Source organism: Bipolaris maydis, assembly GCF_028858645.1.
Source record: "Bipolaris maydis strain C4 unplaced genomic scaffold PSV08scaffold_7, whole genome shotgun sequence".
Classification (NCBI taxonomy): Eukaryota; Fungi; Ascomycota; class Dothideomycetes; order Pleosporales; family Pleosporaceae; genus Bipolaris; species Bipolaris maydis.
The window spans coordinates 1,264,651-1,288,133 of NW_027093863.1; the positions used below are offsets into that span (position 1 = coordinate 1,264,651).

General features: G+C 51.6%; 9 protein-coding genes across 9 annotated transcripts; 4 read left to right on the plus strand and 5 right to left on the minus strand.

Moving 5' to 3' along the window:
- Positions 1–200: 200 nt before the first annotated feature.
- Positions 201–1,061, plus strand: PSV08DRAFT_402051 (uncharacterized protein; the record flags this gene model as incomplete). Its single annotated transcript, XM_014227005.1, has 1 exon — positions 201–1,061. One exon carries the CDS (start codon positions 201–203, stop codon positions 1,059–1,061), a length of 861 nt encoding a protein of 286 aa, XP_014082480.1.
- Positions 1,062–1,387: 326 nt separating this feature from the next.
- PSV08DRAFT_223757 (kinase-like domain-containing protein) lies at positions 1,388–3,574 on the minus strand. Its single transcript, XM_014227003.1, has one exon. The coding sequence runs from the start codon at positions 3,518–3,520 to the stop codon at positions 1,469–1,471; it is 2,052 nt and encodes a 683-aa protein (XP_014082478.1). The 5' UTR covers positions 3,521–3,574; the 3' UTR covers positions 1,388–1,468.
- Positions 3,575–4,124: 550 nt separating this feature from the next.
- PSV08DRAFT_402053 (uncharacterized protein) lies at positions 4,125–5,435 on the plus strand (the record flags this gene model as incomplete). The annotated part of the gene is made up of 1 exon (XM_066093634.1): positions 4,125–5,435. One exon carries the CDS (start codon positions 4,125–4,127, stop codon positions 5,433–5,435), a length of 1,311 nt encoding a protein of 436 aa, XP_065949133.1.
- A 111-nt stretch (positions 5,436–5,546) lies between these two features.
- PSV08DRAFT_299873 (amino acid permease/ SLC12A domain-containing protein) lies at positions 5,547–8,188 on the minus strand. The gene is made up of 6 exons (XM_014227001.1): positions 7,753–8,188; positions 7,641–7,669; positions 7,279–7,501; positions 7,001–7,065; positions 6,041–6,947; positions 5,547–5,950 (listed from the first exon to the last, which is right to left on the minus strand). The coding sequence occupies exons 1-6, from the start codon at positions 8,025–8,027 to the stop codon at positions 5,770–5,772; spliced, it is 1,680 nt and encodes a 559-aa protein (XP_014082476.1). The 5' UTR covers positions 8,028–8,188; the 3' UTR covers positions 5,547–5,769.
- Positions 8,189–9,514: 1,326 nt separating this feature from the next.
- Positions 9,515–10,954, minus strand: PSV08DRAFT_362435 (uncharacterized protein; the record flags this gene model as incomplete). The annotated part of the gene is made up of 3 exons (XM_014227000.1): positions 9,515–10,098; positions 10,178–10,492; positions 10,549–10,954. 3 exons carry the CDS (start codon positions 10,952–10,954, stop codon positions 9,515–9,517), a joined length of 1,305 nt encoding a protein of 434 aa, XP_014082475.1.
- A 1,357-nt stretch (positions 10,955–12,311) lies between these two features.
- PSV08DRAFT_362436 (uncharacterized protein) lies at positions 12,312–14,377 on the plus strand. The gene is made up of 4 exons (XM_066093026.1): positions 12,312–12,853; positions 12,906–13,650; positions 13,702–13,944; positions 13,997–14,377. Exons 1-4 carry the CDS (start codon positions 12,464–12,466, stop codon positions 14,038–14,040), a joined length of 1,422 nt encoding a protein of 473 aa, XP_065949134.1. The 5' UTR covers positions 12,312–12,463; the 3' UTR covers positions 14,041–14,377.
- Positions 14,165–14,922, minus strand: PSV08DRAFT_43229 (2',3'-cyclic-nucleotide 3'-phosphodiesterase). Its single transcript, XM_014226998.2, has 2 exons — positions 14,454–14,922; positions 14,165–14,405 (listed from the first exon to the last, which is right to left on the minus strand). Exons 1-2 carry the CDS (start codon positions 14,855–14,857, stop codon positions 14,237–14,239), a joined length of 573 nt encoding a protein of 190 aa, XP_014082473.1. The 5' UTR covers positions 14,858–14,922; the 3' UTR covers positions 14,165–14,236.
- Positions 14,923–15,190: 268 nt separating this feature from the next.
- Positions 15,191–18,655, plus strand: PSV08DRAFT_409918 (patatin-like serine protein; the record flags this gene model as incomplete). Its single annotated transcript, XM_014226997.2, has 6 exons — positions 15,191–15,274; positions 15,356–15,486; positions 15,554–16,340; positions 16,389–17,095; positions 17,738–17,990; positions 18,102–18,655. 6 exons carry the CDS (start codon positions 15,191–15,193, stop codon positions 18,465–18,467), a joined length of 2,328 nt encoding a protein of 775 aa, XP_014082472.2. The 3' UTR covers positions 18,468–18,655.
- A 2,904-nt stretch (positions 18,656–21,559) lies between these two features.
- PSV08DRAFT_299916 (uncharacterized protein) lies at positions 21,560–23,424 on the minus strand. Its single transcript, XM_014226995.2, has 3 exons — positions 23,086–23,424; positions 22,534–22,917; positions 21,560–22,476 (listed from the first exon to the last, which is right to left on the minus strand). Exons 1-3 carry the CDS (start codon positions 23,133–23,135, stop codon positions 21,666–21,668), a joined length of 1,245 nt encoding a protein of 414 aa, XP_014082470.1. The 5' UTR covers positions 23,136–23,424; the 3' UTR covers positions 21,560–21,665.
- Between the last annotated feature and the right edge of the window lie 59 nt (positions 23,425–23,483).

Consider the following 23,483-nt stretch of genomic DNA (forward strand, 5'->3'; position numbering starts at 1 on the left):
GAAACATCCCGTTCCTTATACGCAAACAAAGCTCGTCGCACAAACCGGCGCATCCCCAGCATCCCGATAGCGGTAGCAGTGACGACATTTCGTGGCTTGGCTGCCTTGTAAGACTAGCCCTTTGAAAGACGCAACATCCCGAAGTACCATTCGAACCCGAGAGCCTTGGACGGGCCAAAGCAAGCGCCAACCAAACAATCATGATGGACCTACAGCACCAATCCCACCTTTCAGCCTTCAGTCGCTTCTCCGATATGCTCAAAGACACAACAACAGGCCGACGTAAGCCGAATGCCTCGGGGCATTCCATTCGCAGCCCCTCCATGACCGGCCTCCCCTCAGACCCCATAGCAATGTTCACGCGATCTCGCGGCGATTCTGATCCTTCGCGAGATATCCGCAGGAGCAGCGTGGGTAACTACGCCGATCGCATGCGCCAACTCTTCCACCCATCCTCCTCGCACCACACGCACCCCCATAAGCGCGGCATCAGCGACCTCCCCGCCGAAGTCTTGCAGCACATCTTCTTCTACCTCGAGTTCTGGGAGCTCGTCCGGTGCCAGCGCATCTGCAAATCATGGCGCGCCCTGGTTCCAGGCGACTCACCTCTGCTTTCCGAAATGCTCTATCTCAAGCCCTCGCGCAGCCTGCAAATCTACAACCTCGTCCCCACGACGTTTGAATTCGAAGTCCACGTCACGCCACATAGCATCGAGTCAGGAACCCAGCCTCTTGGCACCCGGATTTCAAAAGGCGTACGCAACGAGATCTCCCTCTCGAGACGCTGTATAGGTCTCATCCGCACGAGTCAGGAAATCGTGTTTCACCCTCTGATCATGGACTTCAACCATTGGATTACGTGCGAGGGTGTTGCCGGCAATACGCACGGGTCCTGGAGGGACATGCTGGTTTCCATGCCCCCGTTGACGGAGCTGACACTGCGCGATGGCGGTCAAAAGAGGGGTGCTGTCAAGGTGCTTAATGTCAAGGGTCACGACGACGGGGTTAAGCTGGGTCAGCTGTTTGATGTTGTACACGACTGGATGCACAGAAGGATATGAGGAATGCATGAGGCGTTTGGGTTTTATTATCATGATTCATTTGGGCGCATTTTTGGGGGAAAGGACACCGGTTGTCCTGGCGTATCTTTTTTTTTCTTCTCCTCGCTTCATTTCTAGTAATCAAACTGTAAATGATAGAATTAGCGTGCGAGCGGGAAACTCGACATGAGGCGTCTGGATAATCGGTATGTATATACATGAACATAGATAAGGCATATAGTGAGGTACGTAGATAATACAAATAAACAAATTTTATACAATTAGGTAGCTTCAAGCAAATGATGGGAACACAAGTTCCATCATGCACATGCACGGATTACGAACGCTGAAAATGTGTCCATGCTACTACTATTCTACTAGGGTATCTACGCTCCTCGATGCTGTGCATGCAAACCAAACAAAAGAAGTTAAACCTTTAATCGCTGCACCAACTTCCTAATCTCCTCCTTGACCTCATCACAGCTCAAACGCTGTTCTTCGTCGCCATGTATCATACCACTGATCAAAGTCTGAACATCTCCACCAACATCTCCATGATCCTGCGCGAAATCTCCTGGAAAAAGGCCTCTGCGGAGCTCCGTCAGAGCAGCTATACGTTCCATCCTCGTGCTGAACTTGTGCAGCATCTCAAACGCCACCACGCCCAGCGCAAAAACATCGAGTTTCTCGTTGACACCGCTACTCGCTAATGGGCGATAGAATTCGGTGCCTACTGGCTTGGAACATGTATCGGGAACTGTACAACTCCCACTTAACGCGGCCACGAGGCCAAAGTCACCGATGCGGGGTGTCATGTGCAGGTGATCGCGCTGGGGACACGATTTGCAGCTTGACATGTCGATGGAACCGTATGGGGGGTGACGCGCAGTGGAAAGCGAGAGGAAGACGTTGGCGGGTTTTAGGTCGCGGTGGACGACGCCCTGGGCGTGCAGGTATTCTACTCCTGCCACGATGTTGTTGAGTAGCTCAAGGGATACGCAGGAGTGGAAGCAATGTTGACCGGTTTTCTGTCCAATGGATCCGGATTGTTCGGACGAGAGGAACGAAGCTAGGTTGGTTTCGCAGAGGCTCATTTGCACGTTGAGCATGAGGACTGGTCCGAGAGCTCGGTTTTGCACAAGGTGGTGGGGCACGTCGCTGTTCGAGATCATGCTGTCTGACATTTCAGAGATTGTTTCGTGGGAGCACGGCATGTGCGACCTGGGAATGTTCTCGATATCATCATCTTCCTCTTCGTCTGCGTCCTCAACAGCGCTCATCCGGGACTTGGTTGATGAGATTGTTGCTATTGTCATCTGACTCGCCTGGCTGCCACGTCGGGTTTTGCGTTTGGTCCGTGTAAAGGTTTCCTTAATAGAGATATTGGCGCTTTCGCTCTGAAGTCCAGCTGATCCTTCTCTGGGCTCGCTAAACTCAAAGACAATACCAGCGCTGTTGCTGTTCTCAGTTCTAATGGGAGAGTCATCGAAGCCTAGGCTATCCAGCCTAGAATGAATGTCGTTGGTTTCTCCAGAGAAGGGTGGAAAGGCAGCTCGGTCCTCTAAAAGACGGTCGTCTCGAAGCATTGGGATGTCTGGAACGCCGGTGGTCTCAGTGGACGATGTAGTAAACTCGAGCCAGGCGTTATGGTACCGAATGATGTTGTTGTGATCAAATCGAGCAAGCGAGCGAACTTCCTCAAGCATGCTTTCCAACTCTTCTGGTCCATGCTCTTGTATTCTTGCAACCTTAGCAGGACTCACTGGAATCCTTTTGACTGCATAGAATGACCCATCAAGTTTGTGTTTGGCTTTGAAAACCTTGCCATATCCTCCTTTACCAACAATCTCCAATTCTGAAAACTCTCGAATGTATCGATCAGTCTGTAGATGAGGATAGCCCCGAAGCTGAAGCTGAACTGGGCCTGAGATGCCAGAGAGGACATCGAAGCCTAGGGATGGTTGTTGAGGTAGATGCTGGGGCAGCCCATTACCTGGTAGTGCAACCAGAGCTTGTGAAGCTATTTCGGGGATGATGGATAGCTTGTTTAAATTACTTCGGGTAAGCCGGTTGATTCCTTCGTTTGCCGTGCTCCGATGGCTTTGCATTTCATCGCTAGCGTAAGCATCGTCGACATTGTTGGAAATCTGACGGGCAATTTCTTTGTAGGAGGCTCTACCCAATCGCTGGACTTCAGGGTCCGACGGGTCTTTGCCTAGCTGGGCTGCAACCTCCCGAATGGTTCGTTCTTCCAACAACGAATGTAACAAAAGATCGCGAACGTTCTGCGTTGAACTTTGGCGTGGATCTAGAGGAGGCCGATGGGGCTGGATGGGTTGTCCTGAGGAAGTGGAATCTAGAGTATTGATCCTTGACAGGACACTGTCCTGTTTCAGCTGACTCTCTTCTTCATATTCGCTTTCTTCATCAGACGACTCCGAGCTGGACGATGAGTCGCCTGGCCTTCGGAACATGGACATGGCAGATGGGAACGGCAGTAGTTTGGAGTCAACAACGGTAACGCAGCCTAGGTGCTGCTGAGCAGGGGCCTAGCGCTGATAACTAGTTTTGAATCATTCAACGATTCCTAGACGAAAGGGGGTAAATGCAATCGTGAGGTAGTCACGCTCGCGGCTATGCGTTGTGCTGTGAAGCTGTAGCGTCGAGCTTATACCAACTCGGTGCCAGCAGCTGAGCACGCAGAACCTCCATGAGTACACGCTGTCTAGGCAAACATCGATTGTCGTAGAACTGGGTGGAAGTGCAACGTGTTAATTTGAGGGCGCAGAGCACAGTACAAGAAGTGCCAGCAGCTAGATTGGAAGGGCGCACAGGCGAGAGTGGGTCTAGCGGAAATCGGAAACGCGTCATAGCACGTGGCCAGGCGGGAGCAAGCCATTCACCTTCGCTCCCATGCGTCTAAAGGGCTTGAAGCACTCACAGAGTGAGGTACTTCGCCAACGGTATATGGCTCGTGCTGCTTTTGAGTAGATACTCTCACAATGTCGCGCTCAACTACATCGATCGACATCGACCCCCGCCTTTTGCCAAATATCTAGCTGATCCGCCGCCTACACAAGCACCATGCCGCGTCGACTTCCATGGGCCAAGAAAGACGCAGCAGGAGCAAAAGCAGCAATCCCATATTCAGATCTTACATCGCGCACATATGAAAATGACGACGATTTCTTGGAAGATGTGATAGCGGCCAGCAGTAGCAAAGGAAATCGACAAGCCAACCAATCAGATGATGATCTTCCCAATCTGCCAGCAGAACCATCAACACCAGGCAACAAATCGAGAAGAAAAGATGCATGGAGGAAAGGACGTGAAGTTTCATCATCACCTCCACCTCTGGCGGAAGATCTCGAGCAACCACGTGTTGAATATATGCACGGCGCCATCTCTAAATTCGACCTACGCGACGATGAATGGATGATGGTTGAAGACGAATTTCTCGAGACGGCAAAGCTATTCACTCGACACTTGCACATTGCAGAATACGAGAAACTCAAGGAGATGATTGAGGAAAAGAAGAAAGGCGCTGATGTACCAAGACCGGTAGTACCCAACGCGAAAATGTCTGATATTGGGGCCATGAAAGATAGAGCCAAAGTTCAAGAGCAGAAGCAAAAGAGAGCTCTTCAGGACGTTTTTGCATCTCAAGACGACGATGAGGCGCAAGAGCAAAGGTCATCACTTTCAACCCATGTGTCACGTAATCTGACTACGCTGCCACATGCCGTCTCCAAAAGAGCTCTAGGGGGCACAGCAAAGCAGCAACCAGTGGCACGCGGAGTATCAGACAGCGATAGCGAAGATCTCGATACCGTACGGCCCCCAGCAAAGCCAGCCCTCAAAGCCGCCACATCGGCCCCATCAAAAATCAGCAGCAGCCCAAGCAGACCGATCAGTGCATCCACTCCCAGTCTCACTACCAAACTCTCCTCCCCTATCTTCACTAAGCCTGCACTGCCTCCTACCTACACCAAACCCACCCCTCCCCCAACCCCAGCAAAACCACGCTCAAGAACCAGTCTCGCAAAGCCCTTTGACATGCTCGACGACTGGATACCAAGCAAATCGCAGCCCTCACCAAAAGTCTCACTAGAGCGTCCTTCCATCCAGCCACTTACGTCTCCTACACCGGTTATCAGCAAGCCCACTCGCTCCTTTGATTCTATAGAAATGGCAAAGCCCAGCCTGCCTGCGCGGTCAGCAAGTTCATCTGCAGAAATGGGGGCGCAGCAAATAAGCTCTGGGGGCAGTGTAAGGAGCAAAGATGTTGCGGAGAGGCTGGCGAAGCGCAAGGCTGAGCGGGAGAAGAAGGAGGGCGAAAAGGAGAAGAAGAGGAGGACGGTGGATGTGGATGATATACCCACTTTTTTGTTTTGAGGGCTTGACTAAAGATTATGGATTTTTTTTAGTAACAATTTCCATATTTCTTTCTGCTGGAAGAGAAATAGTCTTTTTCAGGGCCTGGAAAGTCTTGTTAAAGTGCATTTATGAGATAGCAAGATTGATAGTTGTAAATCGTTATTCAGACATCTTGGCCTCGTTTTCTTGTATACTGAGAACTAAACCTAACTACTTCAATATAGCCAGGTTCTAATTCATCGTCAACATTCAAGCATAGTGCCTGTCCAAAAGAGCGAACAAAAGTTTTCCCTAAAAAGAAAACAGCACACCCACTTTCTTCTCCCCAGCCAAACCCCTACACTTCTCTCGTTTACGCAAAAATCCTGTCCAAAAAGCGATTGAAAGGGTTCGGCTCAGGCTTCTCTACAAAATTCCGATGATACTCTTCAATCTCCTCCACCCCAGAAATAAGATCCGCCTTTTCAGACGTAACCCACTTCGTCTTCTTCAAAATCTTCCATCCGATGACGAGAACGGGGAAAATAAAGACCCTTTTGAAAGAGCATGTCAGCAATTAGGTAAAAAAAAAACGAGAGGTTAAGGATGCTAGAGGAGACGAAAGAAAAAAAAAGAAGACTTACATCAAATACGAAAACAAGAACGAAGGCACATCCCACATGCCCTTCAAAAACACGGTATAACCGCCCACAAACGTCATGATGAAAGTGCACACAAGACCATACCACGCGGCATACGGCTGCAGAATGCCCTTGTAGGGCAGGGTATCGCGATCGAGGCCCTGGACATGGCAAGCCTTGTAGAAGCGCAGGAAGGTAAAGCACATGACGCTGAAATTAATGAGTTGGGAAGCCGTCACCAAGCTAACGAACCAATTGAGCACGACGGCCGAGTTCTCGCTGAGCTGCAAGAAGGATAGCAGTGAGATGAGCAAGACGACGAAGACACAGTAAAAGGGCACACCTTGCTTTGTGCATTTGGTCAGGATCTTGGGTGCCTTGCCTTCGAGCGCGAGGCCAAAGAGGGAGCGCGAAGCGCAGTAGACGTACGAGTTTCCGGCGGAAAAGGCAGAGGCGAGGACGCCGGCGTTGACGACGTGGGGGAGTCCTTCGATGCGGAGTCTGTTCATGGCAATCACGTAGGGCGAGGCGGCGGCGCCGGGCTTGCCTAGTTTGAAGGCGTTGATGAGTTCCGGGTCGTTGTATGGCACGTTGATGCCTACGGCGAGGGAGCCGAGCACGAAGAAGGTGGTGAGGCGGTAGAAGACGGCGTTGTAGGCGCGCGGCATGACTTTGCGGGGATTTTCGGTTTCGCCGGCGGCCATGGAGACGTAGTCGGGTCCTGCGATGGTGAAGGAGGCTTGGATTAGGCATTGGAGGAAGCCGAGGAATCGTCCTAGTTCGCCGCCATAGTAGAGCTCTGTGAAACCTCCTGGGTTCTTCCAGTAGCGAAAGCCGTAGCGGTCTTTTTGCGGGTTGCCGCCTAACATGGAGATGAAGGTAAAAATGAGGAGACCGATAATCAGTAGGACTTTTGGGGGTTAGCAACTTGTTGGGGAGTTTTTCTTGTTTAGAAATTCCTACCTTTTCCAACTGCAGCGTAGAACTCGGTTTCTCCGTACCATTTTACGGCCATCATGTTGATGAAACTTGTGCTTGGTTAGCCCTGGTTCTCTAACAAATTTCCATGGGGTATTTCAGAACGGATGGGCTTGTTTGATGTGACTTGAGAGCTAGCGTATAGCCTGGGCATCATTGACCAAAAAACAATGTAATGTGTATGGTCTGCGATTCACAGTCTGATACCAAAAAGCCTCTTGGTGTCCCATGTCAAATATCGGATGGTACATGGGTCTACGTACGCATAGAGCACAAGAACGATTGCGATAATGGCACCAGTGGGTACAGCGTCGCTCCAAAAGCCGATAATGACGTTACAAGCCACAATCTCAAAGGGTACCAGGGCTGCTTCGAAGACGAAGAAATTCCATCCAGCTGCGAAGCCGAAGGCTTCGTCTACATAGCGTCCAGCGAAGCGAATGAATGGCGAAGATATTGGGAGGTAAGTAACCATTTCGGCAATGCCTATTGAGGCGCATTAGCTGGGGGGCTCCTTCACGATGGTATAAGCGATGGGATGAGTGGCTCTGGGCGGGTCGGAAAGTGCTTGGGCATTGTCACAATGGGCACAAGTTATTTGGGATTGAGGAATTGAGAGTCTCACTAAGTGTCACAGCCAAAATGACAGTACACCTGTTCAAAGTCAGCTCTGGATCCGTTTATAGTGTGGAGTGTGCCATTGGTCTTGTGGGTGAGGAATCTTGCGCGTAACTCACCACAAGGAAAATGCGATGAACAAGGAAGCAGGCCCTCCATTCATGAGGCCTCGACCAATTTGGACATAGAGGGCGGTGCCAATGGTTCCACCGATGCCTATGAGTTGAATATGTCTGCTTTTGAGCTTGCGATGGGTGTTGTCGCTGACGACTCTCACTGATTCCACGCTACTTGGGCGAGCATCGTAGTTGTTGTTCTCTTCATCGACATGGTAGCCCTGCTTCTTCGGCTCGTATGAAGTGCCAGGCTCAAAGTCCTTGCCGGTAGAAGCCATGTCTGCTGGGAGCCTAAGACTTGACCTCGGGCTCTCAGAGTATAGTTTTTAAGAGTAGGGCGAAGAATTGCACGACAAAGGCCATGGACCGTTAGTCGGGGTAAGTGTCGGTTGATGGACGAAATGCTGGGCTGTCGGCGGTCAAACGACGATAAACGGGAAGCGAACGATACGAGTACATGTGCCGTGCTAATAAATCTTTCAGCAACCCTAGCGTGAGCAGGCAACCCTGCATGTGTTCCACCGCGGTGAAGGCAACCGATTGCACTAGTAGTTCTTGGCTCTCCTGGGCGTTTACCAGAGTATGACTTAGTGTACGTCCGTCTCCCAGGCTGGGGATAGCAAAAGAACGAACCGCCATTGGGCGCTGTGCTGTCTGCCGCAGCCTTGCTGCAGCAGGCTCTTTTCCAACTCACACAGCCCTCTTCCAGATGCACAAAGGCTCAGCTGTGGAGGGGGCCATGCATCCCGTGTCTAGTGCAGTGTGCCCTGTTTGTGGGTGGAGAAGAAGCGATAACTGCTGTTTGTGGGCAGGGGTCTGGATATGGAGCCGACTGTAGTACTTACTACCTATACTACCTAGCGGAGAATGCGGAGAAGCACCGGCGCGCACATGGAGGAGCTCGACACGGCTTTTCCCTTGGGCGGTACGGTGCAATGTCACCCTCTTTGCCGTCTCGTGTTTCTTATCGGTCTCCCCGATGTATTTGCGCCAGCCTCTGGAACCACAACTGCTCTGCCCCTCATGTGCATCTTGGCTGCTAAAGCTTCTCCAATGGCGGTCCGAGCAATGCAATCCCAATGGCTCAAGCCAACTTGGCACCACGGGGTCGAGCAATTGCATTCTAGGCTTACTTCCAATCTTACTTTTTCTCCGCCGTCTGTCCAAGGCTTATCTGCACCTTGCCTTCACGCCTGAACCCGGGCTGAGGCCACTCTCGAACTCGGCACTCGGCATACTCGACTGCTTTGCCGAAGCATACGAAGGGTGCCATCCTGGGAGCGGGTCTGCCATCAGACAAAAGAGCGCGACGAGATAACGCTCTGTTATCAGCTTGGCAGCCTCGAGACGTACTGAGAGCTGTTCTGTGCCCCCCACAAACTGACATCGGGATCGTCGCCGGTTGACCGGTGCAGGTGTTTGTAAGTACAAATAAGTAACGCACCCCACGTTTTGCGCAGACTTGGCGCACATTTGCTGTTCACGCACACCCAAGACCATGGCTCCGGCGAGCACTAAACCGAGATAATTGCCATGCATTTACTTTCGCCACTTGGAGACACTGCGCAAAACTTCCGCATCTCAATCACTCCAAACAAGGAACCAGTCGTTTGCAATATACACATGTATTCAGCATCCACCTGGCATGAGGACCAAGCTGAACACTGTACTACAAATAGAAATTACTGCAGCTCAATCGACACAATTACAGCCACCTGCACCATGCCTCGGAGCTCAACTATACTTTTCTTCTGCTGACTGCCCGCTATAGCGAGTCTCTACCAACGGGCCTTCGCTTGACCGACGGGCTGTTGGGTATTTCAGGCAAGTCGGCCGTGATGTTCTTCATCGTCATAAAATCCTCTTCGCTTGTACCGTCCACCTGTCGCTGTAGTTTGTCCATGGTTGTCGGCTCTCCCAGCCAGCGCTTCCCAGTCTTGTGGTCGAAGTGAACTGGCTGCACTATTCCGTCGTAACCCGACATATCTTCCAGCGTTGGTGGGTATATGATGGTCGTTTCTCTACGCTCAAAGCCTTCGTCCGTCATGTATGGTTTTCCCTCAATGATTTGCGGCTCGGTGCGCCATTGGAACGGAGCTTCTGGAAGCACGGGTTCCTTTTGCACAATATCCCACCACCTATTTTTGCCTGTACGAGACGGTAGCTCATCAGCAGAAATCTCAATTAGGCCCTCTCCATCGGGATTGGGGATAAAGTGACGAGGTGGGAGAACTTCGGTCTGCATTACAGGCTGCAGTCGGTGGTAGTAAGTATAGTTGTGAATCTCTCGGTAGATTTTGTGCTGGACAATTTCGTGCTCGTGTGGCTTGACGACCTCATGTGTGACCGCTGTTGTAACTCTTGTCAGATGACCTTGCGTATATCGTGTTTAGGAGCTTTGCCCAACGGCAAGACAAGCCTGACTTACCAGGTGCCCATGATGTCTCTCTGTCTGTTTCAACCGTGTCATTCAAATCAACTATGCCATTGAGCATCGATTTCTGCTTGACCTGCCACTCCTCATCACCGCCATACACACCGTGCCTATCGCTCGTAGAATCGAATCCCGCAGGCTTGACAGCCATATCCTGGTGGACATGGTGTTCTCTCTCTAAGCTCTGTGGTGGCCTTGCAAGGTCTTCTAGGTCGTATGGTTGCGCTCCCCCTACAATGCTGCCATTGGTGGTGACAGCCCTTCCCACCAGTTTGTCCTGAGCATCGCCGTGATTGTAGCTGGTGGAACCTGTACACAAGTTATTTCTCTTATCTGTGATAGTATTTCTGCGGCATCGAGCATACTTGGTGTCGGTGGGAGGGGCTTTGATAGATCACCATGAGACGATGCTGAGTGGCCGACATTGGCATCTGCCACTATCGACTGTTTGCTAGGAGCAAGTGTAGGGGCAATGGGTGTGTTTTCATCAGAGGAAGAATTGACGGATTTGATGTTGTCAGACAGGGTGTTGTGGACAAATTCAAGTGGCAGGGTAGCTGCGTGAGTGGTCTTGGGCTGTTGGGCATATTCTGTTCGAGGAGAGGCGCTCTGAGAAGCCGAAGATTTCCGTCGATGGCGTTGACTGGGAGAGCTAGGAAGCTTTTCAGCACGTGGGCTAACCCCTTCAGACTGCTCATATGAGGCACGGGGCGATTGTGTTGGTGTTGACCCCTTCCTTCTATGGAGTACAGCCTTGATCTTTTCCTTCATGTTGACTGCAAGGTGAAGTGGAAGCGATGTGTGTAGTTGGCTAGATGAACGGTACATGTGCTGGTGACAGTGGGGTGGCAGATTCTAGGCCTTCTATGACTATTTCTTCGTGTGGCAGTGGCTGGAATGTGGCTGAATGACGTATCTGTAACGCCTTCCTAAGGTTCAAAGCGCTGCACAACTCAGGACACAGCAGCGCTTTAGAAGGCTGCTTTCTATATCCGTAGCAAAGACAACGCCAGTCGGAAAGGAACAACAGGCAAAAGCTTTGCTGGCTCGAATGGGCGATGCCACCCACCCATCCCCTTTGTTGCAAAATGCCATGTCGAGCCAGATTTGCATCTTCAATGGGGCTCACTCTGTCGTCGCCGACTAGACAGCATGGGAAATGGCATGGATTGGCGTCTGCAAATGACGTAGGTATCCTCTTTTGTAGAGGTACGTGTCTTTGTTCTACGAGCGATGGCTGCCTCCGTGGTGTAGATAGATAGATGGAGCCATACACAGTGCTTGCACAAAGTCAAAGGATGGGACTATAATTGCAGAACGGGCATGTCATGGTGGAGATCCTGGCGGCATGACGACAACGACGGGAAGTGTGGTCGTGGGCGGTTTTCTCCCTCAGTTGCAGTTGATCAGCACGGTACGGTGGGCGATCACCTTAGCCATGGCCCTTAGTAGTTGGAGCCACGCGCCCGGGACTTCCGAAACAGGCGCAGAGACGCCCGTACGCGTACAGGGACAGGCTATCTTCTGCGGGCAGCTCAACAAAGAAATGGCATCATGACGCAGCTTGCAATGGGCAGAGGCGGAGGCGCGTATGCTGGAATACGTCTGGGGGACTTGTCGCTTGGATGGTGCACGAATCCCCTGCCCGACAAGGGGCGGCGGGTCATCCTAGCGTCGATCGATCAGATCGCACGCTTGCTGCATCCATCCATCCATCTATGCAATCTTTCATCTGCTGCTTGCACACACACCACCCTGACCAGAGACAACAGTGAGTACGGTGCGAGCAACTTGAGCCTGAGACCAAATTCCTGTTTGTATGCAGCGGAGATACGCAGTATGACTACATCGTACCGCGTAGCTCTTCGGTAGGCGTACAACGAACTGCCCCAAGCGTCTCCTAGTGCCAGACGCCGCGGAGAGCGAACGCCGTCAGCTGCTGGTAGCGTCCGCCGTGCATGGCCCAATTGGCGTCGCTGGAGTCGTGGATGGGGAACCAGGCCATTGCCATCATCCCACTATTGCTGTCCTATGATGCGCCCTGCCGGCCCTGTGGCACACATGGCGGGGGCTGTTGCTTCTCGATTGACCAGACTCTGATATGTCAATTACGTCGTTGTGCATTCTCCCTCCTGCCTCCCTCCATGTATAAAAACACCCGGTGTCAACTTCAGCAAGCGTCATTACAACAACACACCACACTCCAACAAATCAATCCACTCTTCTATACACCAACTTAGCCCCCTCTACCACAGATAATCACACCACTACAACTTCAAAATGGATAAAGCAAAGGCAGCCATCACCGAGTTCATGGGCAGGTCCGGCCACCACGACACCACTGTCCACGAGGCCGTTGCCCCCGCCGTACACCACGAGGTTGTCAAGCCCCATGTACACGAGGAGATCAACACTGCCATTGACAGGGAGGTCCACCAAGATCACTATCACCGCACTGTTCAGCCCGTCCATGACCGCGAGGTCCTCCCCGAGACACACACTGCCAAGCTTGGAGCAGTCCAGCACCGCGAGTTTGACCACCGTGACTCTGATGCTACCAAGAGGACCCTCATTCAAGATCAGGCTCGCTTTGCCGACGAGAGGCGCGTCGAGGAGACCACCCACAGCCAAAGCATTGCTCCCACCGTTGGCGGAGAGCACGTCCACCACGTAAGTACAGCAAGACATCATCCTTTCTGCCTTCAAAGCTAACACACAAAAGCACATCCATGAGACGATCCAGCCAGTAGTTCAGAAGGAGACGATCCAGCCCAGCGTTGTTCACACCACTGTTCCTATTCACGAGGTACACCACAACAAGGCCACTCACCATGAGACTACCGCCCTGCCCGCCATGACCATGGAGCAGTTCAAGGCCAAAGGTGGATCCCTGACTGGACGTGAGGAGCGCTACGACGAGTTTGAGGGTGTTCCCAAGAACATTGGTGGCGTCAGCACTCTCGCTGGTGCTGAGGGTCTTCACCACAAGACCACTCACGACCACTCTTCCGCCCGTCACGGCGATCTTCACACCAAGAACCCATTGGACCGCAACAACGATGGTAGAGTTGATGCCCACGACCTGACCAAAGGCAGCTCTCACAGCTCCCACAACAGCAGCACTGTCGGTACTGGCGCCTACGGAACCACCAGCAACCCCTTGGACCGCAACAACGACGGCAAGGTTGATGCTCACGACCTGACCAAGAGCGGTTCTCACCACAACACCAGCACCGTTGGCACTGGCGCCTACGGAACCACCAGCAACCCCTTGGACCGCAACAACGACGGCAAGGTTGATGCTCACGACCTGACCAAGAGCGGTTCTCACCACAACACCAGCACCGTTGGCACTGGCGCCTACGGAACCACCAGCAACCCCTTGGACCGCAACAACGATGGCAGGGTCGATGCTCATGATATGTCGAGCAACCGCTCTCACGACTTGGATGATACCTCCCGCAGTAGTACGTCCATTGTTTGATTCCTATACAAGAACTCTGCTAACTCTGAACCAGAACATGTTGGCGCTACAGGTACGCTGGACTCCGCTGGAATGGCGCATGGTGTGAGCGATGGAGGACACATGGCGCATCGTGCCAATGAGGACGGCGGGCTGCCCAGAGCGCTTACCGAAGATGTGTCCAAAGCTCGTCCTCACACCCAAGCCGAAGAGGAACAAGTAAGACTTTTGCAAGAATCGAAAGGCCAACATTTCACAGGTAAACACAAGCCCAGCCTGATGGACAAGCTCAACCCTAGTAAGTGCCAAGTACGCTTGTATAAATTAATGGCTGCTAACTCCGTCCACAGAGGTTGACGCTGATGGTGATGGTAAGGCGGGTTTCATGAAATAAGTGCAGAGCACTATACCGCCATCAGTATGCATGAAAGCGAAATACCAAGGAGACTTTCCTATGACACTGTAATAATAGTAGTTTAGTAATGAACGACATATACATGAATACTCATATTTTGAATTGTGCATTGTGTTGTCCGCACTCTGTAAGTTCATAGTAAACATTTCTGCAGGTGGATTACACTGCTGCGCCATCAAATCAATCTTTCGGCTATAGGCACCCACTGGTCTATGGGCTTGTCAGTTGGCACCAGTACCACTCTCCCACCTACCCAGCCACTCATCTGGGAGCTTCCTTCAAGCTCCACCTCGGTCATGTCCACAGATGACAATCCCTTTGCGTCTATTGCAGGACAGTCGTGGCTGCAATACTCAGCACATGCGTACTTTACTCGTCACATTTACACTTACTACATCAAGCTCAGATGCGGCATGTAGCTTTCATTCGCCCATTGCTCAGCCTTCTTCTCGTCTGAGAATCCTTCGACATGTCGTCTGCACTGCCCGGCCAGCTTCTTTAACCCGTCGTCGACTTGACATTTAATGTACAACTTGCGAAAAAAATAGTCTTCGCTGTCCAGGCATTTGAAATTGACTCGCACCTCACCCTTGCCAACGTCTAAATCCAGAGAATCCAACCATGCCTGCCCATCTGAGCCGTGGGTTGATGGCAAAATCTCAGAGGTAAGAGTGACGTGGGGGAGGAAGCGATGCGGGGAACCAAACTGCTTTGATGTCTTGTCGATCAATGCGGGCAGGACTTTACCAAGAGGATGGTTTGATGGCGGCAATAGCCAGAGTGAGGATCCAGGCATGTTTCCAAAGCAAAAAATAAAAAGTCACAGTATTGGTGTTGCAATGTTGGCAGACGGTAGTGTTGTTAAGCTTCAACGCAGGCTCCGAATTGAGAGGTGTGGCGTCGTTAGCTGTTGGCGCGTCGGCCCGTGACTCCTGCCGGATGCTTACGTAGGGTTGCGTTGCCGGTACCTGTCGGACGTGGTTTGCATGTGAAAGTCGGCATCCACCCCCACAAGCGTTCCCACTCACTCGACCTGCAACTCGTTCCAATAGACGCAGCGAATGAACATGTGCCCTTGCCACATTACGGCCTTGTCAGCCGATCACTTTCTAGAGTAACTCAAAACGCCATGGGCGGTGCGCTGAGCGTCGCGTCCGGGGCGCTATGGAGCTTCTTGCTGTGCTTGTTCGACGTAGCTTTCTTTTGGCAGAGGGTACGTCTTCCCCACCGTGTCCGCCGTCTCAGCTGTCCGGTTGTCTGAAGCGCTTTTGGGCGTAATGCTGATATGTTGAAGAAACTCTACGCGTGGCTCACACAGAAGAGCCAGAGAGATCTGCTGCTGGAGGCCATTGATAATGCGAAATTGTTTGAGGAATGGGAGGCTGCTGCGTACAAGCTAGATGAGGTCCTTGACTATGACCTGTGGTGAGTGTGCTGTCTTATCCGCAATTCAACGCACGCTTGTGCATTTGACTGACCGTGCCATTTACAGGCGACAGGTCGCGAAGAGTAAACACTACGACCATCGCCTCATCAACCAACGTCTCTCTGCCCTCTACGAAGCCCAAGAAGACGACGACATTCTTGGCGTCATCAACCTCCTTCGCAGCGGTCTCGTGCGAAACCTCGGAAACATAACTGCCTCGCGACTCTACAACCGTGCCTATGCTGGAACAAAACTCTTGATCGAAGACTACGTCACGCAGGTTGCTTACGCAATCGAGAACCTTACACAATATCCTACATCGAGGAACTCGGACACGGGATTGACGAACCAGGCCAAGCTGGATGTTCTCCATGATACAAGACAGGCCTTTGGGAGATCGGTCCTGGTGCTTCAAGGCGGACAAGTCTTTGGCCTGTGCCATCTGGGTGTTGTCAAGGCGTTGCATCTGCGCGGTTTACTTCCCCGAATCATTGCCGGGACTGCTACTGGGGCTCTCATAGCGGCATTGGTGGGCGTGCATACCGAAGATGAATTGCTCGAGTTCCTGACGGGGAGGAACATTGATTTGACAGCCTTCTCAAACCGGCCATATAGGAATGGCGCTCAGGTTACCACGCGACTCCAGACCATGATTCGCCGTGTCAAGAGATGGTGGAATCAAGGCCATTTTCTCGATGTTGGAGTACTCGAAGAACTCTTGAGGGCCAATGTCGGGGACCTGACCTTTGAGGAAGCATACGCAAAGACAAAGAGGGTGTTGAACATCACGGTCACGACTAGCAGTGGTGGCAGCGTACCAAATCTGCTCAACTACCTGACTGCTCCTAACGTTGTACGTCTACCCAGGCACATTTGATGGAATAGATACTGACTGCTGAAGCTCATCTGGTCCGCAGCTCTCGCCTCAAACGCGACGGCCTCGTCGGCACTCTATCATTCGGTCACGATGATGTGCAAAGACGAGGAGGGCAACATTGTTCCTTGGACTCCAGCCTCCAACACCACATTCCGACCCTACACACACGCGTCCTACCGTGACCGCGAGTCGCCTCTGCATCGTATCGGCGAGCTCTTCAACGTGAATCATTTCATCGTCTCTCAGGCACGGCCTTATCTGGCGCCCTTTTTGCGTTCTGATCTGCACCATCCCAACCCCAAACAGGACGGCAGATTGCGACTTAGTATGCCGATTCTTCGTCTTGTGGTCCTTGAAATACAGCACAGGTTGCAACAGCTGGATGAGCTTGGCTTACTTCCTCTGTCAATCCGGCGGTTCCTGCTCGACGAAAACATTCCTGGCCCTAGTCTCACTCTGGTACCTGAATTCACCCCCAGCGATTTCTTCAAGTTGCTGGAGAACCCGACAAGGGAAGCGATGGATTATTGGATATTAAAGGGTGAGAGAAGTGTGTGGCCAGCAGTCACAGCATTGAAGATTAGGTGTGCTATTGAAGTAGAACTTGATCGAGGATACCAGCTCGTCAGGCGCAGGAAACCTTTTGACTTTGCGACTTCTGGGGGTATAGCGGGAGGGGATAGTGGTGGACCGTTGAGGAAGAATGGAAGCAGGGGTGAGGTGCAGTCTATGTATGGATGGGATGGCGATGCTAGGAGCGCTGAGCTGAGACAAAGGCCTACGAGAGCGGCCAGTTTTGCAGGAGGTATTCCCTAAATATTTACTTTGTTCTAAAACTACTTCATTCTGCGCGTACTGCGATTAATCATTCGTGTATAGCCATTTTGGGGGACAACCTCAAATCCTCCAGCCATTAGCGCATGGGGGATTTTCATCGTATTCCGTATCTAATGCATAGTTAAACCGAAGACTTGAGATTGATTGATGAATTACACAAATGAATAACGTTACTGTGCGTAATGTCATTCACCTGCTATGAGGATTACTTCCCCACGCATCGAAAGCCCAGCAGCACGTCATTCACGCTAGAGGGATCCAATGTTTCTACTGGGACCAAAGATATTCGTTGAGAAAATCTGATCAGCCGTGTACCCGTAAATTGTCACTCTAAAAACACCGGTCGCACTCACAAAAGACACTTGAGCAATCGACCCAAAAACTTCTTGCCTTTTTCCCATCGATCCAAAAATTTGACTTTGTAGCAACATCATCTACAATGGCGACGTGAGCCCCCCCTCCCCCACCATCTCTCTACCCCGCGCCCTACAAAAAAGTACGCGCCGAAATCGCTAACCCACTTCTGCCCTTTCCAGCAACATTACATGGCACCCTTCCCTCTCACGCAGCGAGCGCAACAAATTCCGCAAGCAAACCGGCTTCACAATCTGGTTCACAGGCCTCTCAGCATCCGGTAAATCCACCATCGCCACAGCGCTCGAGCAGCACCTGCTGCACTTGGGTTTCGCCGCGTACCGACTCGACGGCGACAATGTGCGATTCGGGCTGAACAAAGATTTGGGGTTTTCGGAGAAGGATCGAAATGAGAACATTAGGCGGATAGCTGAGGTATGTATTCTGCGCAAATCCCACTTAAACCCCCCCCAAAAAACAATTCAGCTACTACAGAAAAGAATTGAAATGGACGGGGAGAAAGGAAAGCTGACACAATACAAACAGGTAGCAAAGCTCTTCGCCGACTCCTCCACAATCGCCATAACATCCTTCATTTCGCCTTACAAAGCCGATCGCGAGCAAGCTCGCGCCCTGCACGCCGCCACCTCTGATGCTTCCGAGGCGCCCCTCGCTTTCGTCGAGGTCTACGTCGATATCCCGCTTGAAGTGGCGGAAGCGCGTGACCCCAAGGGCCTGTACAAGAAGGCGCGCGAGGGCAAGATTCCAGAGTTTACGGGCGTGAGTGCGCCGTATGAGGCACCGGAGGCGCCGGAGATTCACATTCGGAGTGATAAGAAGAGTGTGGAGGAGAGTGTGGTGGAGATTGTCGAGTATTTGAAGGCGAAGGGGTTGTTGGATGTGGTGCAGTAGGTTAGGATAATATGAGAACAAGTTCTTTCTTTGTTTTTTTTAGGATTAGATTTGGGCTTGGGTATAGGGATATGCTTAGAGAGAAAGAGAGATCTGGATGATTGGGCAATGGAAGATGTGCGATTACCCGCGCCCCTCCCCCCCCCCCTTCTTTGTACGCAATTCGAATCTTACATGCGGCTCATGTTCCAAGCCTCTCTCTCTTCTCTCTCTCTTTCTCATCCTTGAGTTAAAAAAAATCTCCGTTTACTTTTCAATCGGACTCGAACAATACCCACAGACCTATTATATACAGCAATACGAACACCCTAGAAACGAAAAGTACATGCGACGCCCACATAGCATTTCAAGCCCCAAGGATCCCCCAAACTTTACAAACCAAACCCCCGCTCTTCTTTCCCAACCCTTACATAAGTTATACCTCTTATGAAATGTCCCCATACACATCCTCATCACACAAACCTTACCCCCCCCCCCCCCCCCCTGGGCTTACAAGGTTTCCATATAAGTAATCGTACTACCCGACCAAAACGTCCCGGCCCCCTTCTTCAAAACGCACAGGAAACCAACCCTCCCCCGGACGAATTTTTTGTTGGGGGAGGGGGGCGGCATATATCCGGGCGTTCTTCTTTCTATTATACTATATATTTTACATTACTAGTAAAATCGTCACGAACGGGTATTTTAACTTTTTACCCTGTTTGTTATTGTGTGTGTAAGGTTTTATAAGGCAGGGAAGGGGGGAGGGTATTGGGCGTGGTGCTGGGGCGCTTGTGGGAGGAATAGTGCGGCTTGGAGGAAGGGTATAAAAGGTGGACTTGTTTTTTGTAGATTTCCAGGTTTGAGGAGGGGAGGGGGAGATTGTTTTGCTGTTTGGTTGGTTGGTGTAAAAGTTGGGGGGATTGGGTGCTTGCGTAGTATACGACGAGATGTAAGAGAAGAAGCGGTGCTTGTGGCGTAGTTTGTAAGGTGTGATAATTTAGTGTACTTGTGACAGGACGTAGCACAAGTTTTGGGATTAGTATTCTACTACATATGTGGATTACTTTGACATTGTGTAAGACGAAGTTGGTTGCGCTCGTTTTCTTCTTGTGGTTAGAAACAGCAGAAGCAAAAGCCTCTAGTAAACTACTACTCTCAGATGAACCCTCAAAAAAAGGTGGCATGTATCATTCTGCTACAGATAACGGTTTTCTTCTATAGGGGTTCTTCTTGGCGCATTTCCCGACGCCAAGGACTTTTTCCATCGTTCGTCATGCCTAGTGAGGCTGGTATAGGGTTGAACCTAGGAAAGGGAAGAAAAAAACTGTAACAACAAGAAAATACGAAGTCTCGTACGACACGTCGAGCCATATATGTGCGCTGATACGGTGGGAGGTTTTTCGGTGTGACATATGTACAGTTTCATGCGCAGGAAGGAGAGACAAAAACGTCGCCAACGGCCCCTTGCATGGGTTATAGTAGCATCATGACAATCACCTCGGACAAGTGGCCGTTCAGCTGCAATAACGGGTCGGGGTATTAAACGGTTGTTGTTCCGATGGCTTGCTTGTCGCCATGAAGAGAGCGGGGACTGTGGCGCATCTTGATACACAGTCGAAGTAACGTCTGCTTGTCACGTTTCCTTGGGAGGGGGAGGTCTGGATCGCCAGACAACAAGGGCATGATTTGCGATGCGGCGCAGTGCTCTAACCAGTCGCGGTCGGGGAAAGGGGAATAGCGCCGTAAGCCACAAGCGGTTGCGTCCTTAACAAGCATCTCCAACTACCGACCAGATGAAGAGAGAAGAGAGAGAAAAAAGTGGACATACCCAGTGCATAAGAGCGACGTATTAAGATCGCCAAATATATTGGCAGGTGATAGTTCTGAAGACGAAACAAACAACCGTTTGTTTGCATCCGGAACTTAGTTTCCTGATTCGATCTCTTATCTTTGGAAGCTTCATATGTGTATAGTGGTATTATCTCCGAAAAGGATGATATGAGAGGGTACCTTGCCCGGTCAGAGCGAAAGGTAAAACAAACCAGAACCGGGTACGTTGCTGAGCGATGAATGATAGGGGACTTCGCAAATTAGCAAACTACCGAATTGTTTTGTGCGCAGCGTGTTTCGCAAGACACAGGACAGGCAAAGACCTTGCTTCGGTCATAGACCAGACTTGGACGGTACTCTTGAGCGGCATGTAAGATATTGAGGCTGACCATGTAGAAAGAATGTGCGCGTATGGATGCCTGTAACGGAGAAGAAGGCCGAGTAGGATTTGTTGCACCAACTCCGTACGCGAAGGGATAAACCTTGTTTGTTTTGGCGACTTCCCTCCTGACAGTCTGCCACCACCCCACACACAGGCTCCTCTTGATCCGCTTGGCACGTTCAATAGTCATGACTTTTGTCTGCTCTTCCGTGCGCCGCGGCTAGGGTGGCAAATCCATACACAGGTGCAGGTAAGTGTATACTCAATTGTTTGGCATAGATTAAGGGTTTGGAGAGTCAGTTGGGATTTATTGCCTCCGAGACAGAGTCTGGGGGGGCTTAACGAAAAGTGGAGCGCGCGCAGTACGCTTGCGGCAACCACGAGGCCTTGGGTCGGTAACGGCACGTCCGCCTCCCCGCCAGAGACGGACAAGAAAAGGGTAAGGAGACAGGCGCTGGACGCTTGGAGACGGGCTTGCATGAGCACACGTCACGAAGACGGAATTAGGGAAGAAAAGAGATGCTTATGCATGGAGAAAGAGGATTACTGCATAGCGAAAAAGCAATAAGGTACAGCATAGTCGAAACGTCGGGGCCGTTGGGTGTGACGCCCTTGTAATGTGACGTGACGGGGCGGGAGGCAAGTCCGCGTGTTGGGAGTCGTGCGTGGCTAGTGAGAAAAAAGCAATCAAGCGGACGCCTGGGCCTCGAGTGTAGTCCAGCAGTGGGGTATCCTGAACAGCACGCCGTGATACAAGGTAGACCCTAGTCAGGTGCGGGTGGATTGTTTTTGGAGATTGTAGGTGTGCGCCGAATGCGCATAATAGACTTGATCCATGAGGGTGTGGACATGTCAACTCAACCATGATGAGCAAAGAAAAAAAAACACCTTGTTTCTTCAAGCAAACCCTTGATTCATGATTGCAAGTAGGGATCAGACGCTTCCACGATGTAACAAGTAACCTTTGTTTTAACCAATCATATTCATGATTGGATCATTTACAATCACAAGCGTCCGCCGAGGTCTTGCTTTAGCACATCCAGAATCTTCTTGCTGTCGACTTCCTCCTCAGCATTACCTATTCCGTTCTTGGGCATCCCATCCTCGCCTTCCTTCAATCTCTTTAGAATCTCGGGATCAAGCTCTCCCATCAATTCGTCAAACTCCTTTTGTTGCTCACCTTCCAGCTCGGCGTACTCTTCCTCTAGCATAAACTCCTCTTTGGGTAACTTATCCATATCTGCAGGAAATACATGTATAGTAGGGAACTCGAGAATGGTCCGACCATGTAGGCTTTCAGCGAGTGTACACGAGTAATCAAGTGGTATGAGTACATGGCGGCTGGTGCTCGTGCGAGGTTTCAGTAGAAAAAACCTGGGCTGCCCGCCAGGACCCATGGCGTGGGCGCTTGGCTCATCATGGCCATTATCGCTAGTGCGTCCGTCTGCCACGTCTGCTTCTCTTTTCGAGGTTTGTCCTTTTTCTGACCGAGGAGGGGTTGCTCGTCCTCGGACAGGCGAGACGGGCTCCGACTGTGCGTCGCTGATCGGAGCGTCCACGTGGGTCTGTTGGAGTGGCTGGTCTTGATCCTCTGCAACAGGCGCGACATGCTGCTCTGGGTGGGTTGGTTCAAGAATGGTAGTAGCAGGAGTTTCAGTGTTGAGCTTCCGCTTCTTGCTTTTGCTATTGACGCCATAGTGGGCAAAGGGCTGGGCATCTTTTATCTGCTGTACCGACGAGGTCTGAGTAAGCACACGCGTCTTGGACGCATCATCTATCCACTCAACTGTCCAAACGATATTGCGAGAAGCTTTTCTGGGGATACAGATCAGTAGTGTTACCAACATGTTAAGTTTAGCCGGGGCGACTAACTTTGTGGCCGACATGTGCGACTTGTTGTCCCTTTGTCTGCTCAAACCGTTGGGCGCGCGGATGATGTTGACAGCAGCAGCCGCCTCGAGTTTAGCATAGGGCACACCAGCGCGCTGGCGATTTGACAGACCCTCGGAGGGGGCGGCAGCAGCAGAGGCATGGGCGGCAACCTTATCAGCTCTGTCGAGATTCCGCTCTATTCCGGAGAGGAAGTTGAAGTCATGGTCAATGCCGGCGGGTGTTAGCAGTTGTGACTTTTTCACAAATTTGGTGGGATCACGTTTGCCGGAGCACTGGGCCCATTGCTGGTGTCGCTTGTAGCACGGCAGTGAGCAAGTGCGTGCACCACAACCGGGACAGCGGTATTTGAACTGAGTGGTATTGCTACAGGGAAGGGTCAGCAGTGAATTGCCAGGGCCGGCCGTGCATAGCGGGCGACTGTGACGGGAACAAAGTGCAGCGGTGATTGGGGCCGATGGCCAAGCATTCTAGAGCGTTTCCCGTTGAGCATCAGCGCTATTGGGGGGGAGTGAGTGAATTATCACAACGTACCAAACGCTGCACAGCTCGTTGAGCAGCGGTGCACTCGAGGTGTTGTCCATTTCTCGAGGGAAGGGATTACAAGCAATGGCAGGCGGGCGAAGGGAGCAGGGAAGGTGTGGCGGGAGGGCTCAGGTGGCGTGCTGAGAAGATGGACCGTGATGCCGTGGTGCAAACGCAGAGACGCGCAGAGCATGCGGAAGTCGCGATACGGCAGCGATGGTGCCAAGGCCAGATGGGAAAGCAGCCAATGGGAGGCGGGCGATTGGGGAAGGTCACAATTTTACACGTCTGCTACTGCGAGTAGTTGAAGGGCGACGATGCGACGGGGCCGTGGAGGCGTTGATGGGCGCAGATTAGCGCAGGCGGACAGAGTTTGCATCTTGGGCCAAGCCAACTGCGGCGGGAGA

Excerpts from the sequence above, each read along its gene's own strand:
- PSV08DRAFT_299916 (XM_014226995.2), bottom strand. The coding sequence starts at position 23,135 with ATGGACAACACCTCGAGTGCACCGCTGCTCAACGAGCTGTGCAGCGTT. Across the intron at positions 22,918-23,085 it reads AACGAGCTGTGCAGCGTTTG|CAATACCACTCAGTTCAAAT; the intron begins GTACGTTGTGAT and ends CCTTCCCTGTAG. Across the intron at positions 22,477-22,533 it reads TCGCACATGTCGGCCACAAA|AAAAGCTTCTCGCAATATCG; the intron begins GTTAGTCGCCCC and ends CTGTATCCCCAG.
- PSV08DRAFT_43229 (XM_014226998.2), bottom strand. The coding sequence starts at position 14,857 with ATGCCTGGATCCTCACTCTGGCTATTGCCGCCATCAAACCATCCTCTT. Across the intron at positions 14,406-14,453 it reads CCGCATCTGAGCTTGATGTA|CCACGACTGTCCTGCAATAG; the intron begins GTAAGTGTAAAT and ends TGAGTATTGCAG.
- PSV08DRAFT_223757 (XM_014227003.1), bottom strand. The coding sequence starts at position 3,520 with ATGTCCATGTTCCGAAGGCCAGGCGACTCATCGTCCAGCTCGGAGTCG.
- PSV08DRAFT_362436 (XM_066093026.1), top strand. The coding sequence starts at position 12,464 with ATGGATAAAGCAAAGGCAGCCATCACCGAGTTCATGGGCAGGTCCGGC. Across the intron at positions 12,854-12,905 it reads GCGGAGAGCACGTCCACCAC|CACATCCATGAGACGATCCA; the intron begins GTAAGTACAGCA and ends AACACACAAAAG. Across the intron at positions 13,651-13,701 it reads GGATGATACCTCCCGCAGTA|AACATGTTGGCGCTACAGGT; the intron begins GTACGTCCATTG and ends ACTCTGAACCAG.
- PSV08DRAFT_299873 (XM_014227001.1), bottom strand. The coding sequence starts at position 8,027 with ATGGCTTCTACCGGCAAGGACTTTGAGCCTGGCACTTCATACGAGCCG. Across the intron at positions 7,502-7,640 it reads CATTTTGGCTGTGACACTTA|GCATTGCCGAAATGGTTACT; the intron begins GTGAGACTCTCA and ends GCGCCTCAATAG. Across the intron at positions 7,066-7,278 it reads ATCGTTCTTGTGCTCTATGC|TTTCATCAACATGATGGCCG; the intron begins GTACGTAGACCC and ends ACCAAGCACAAG.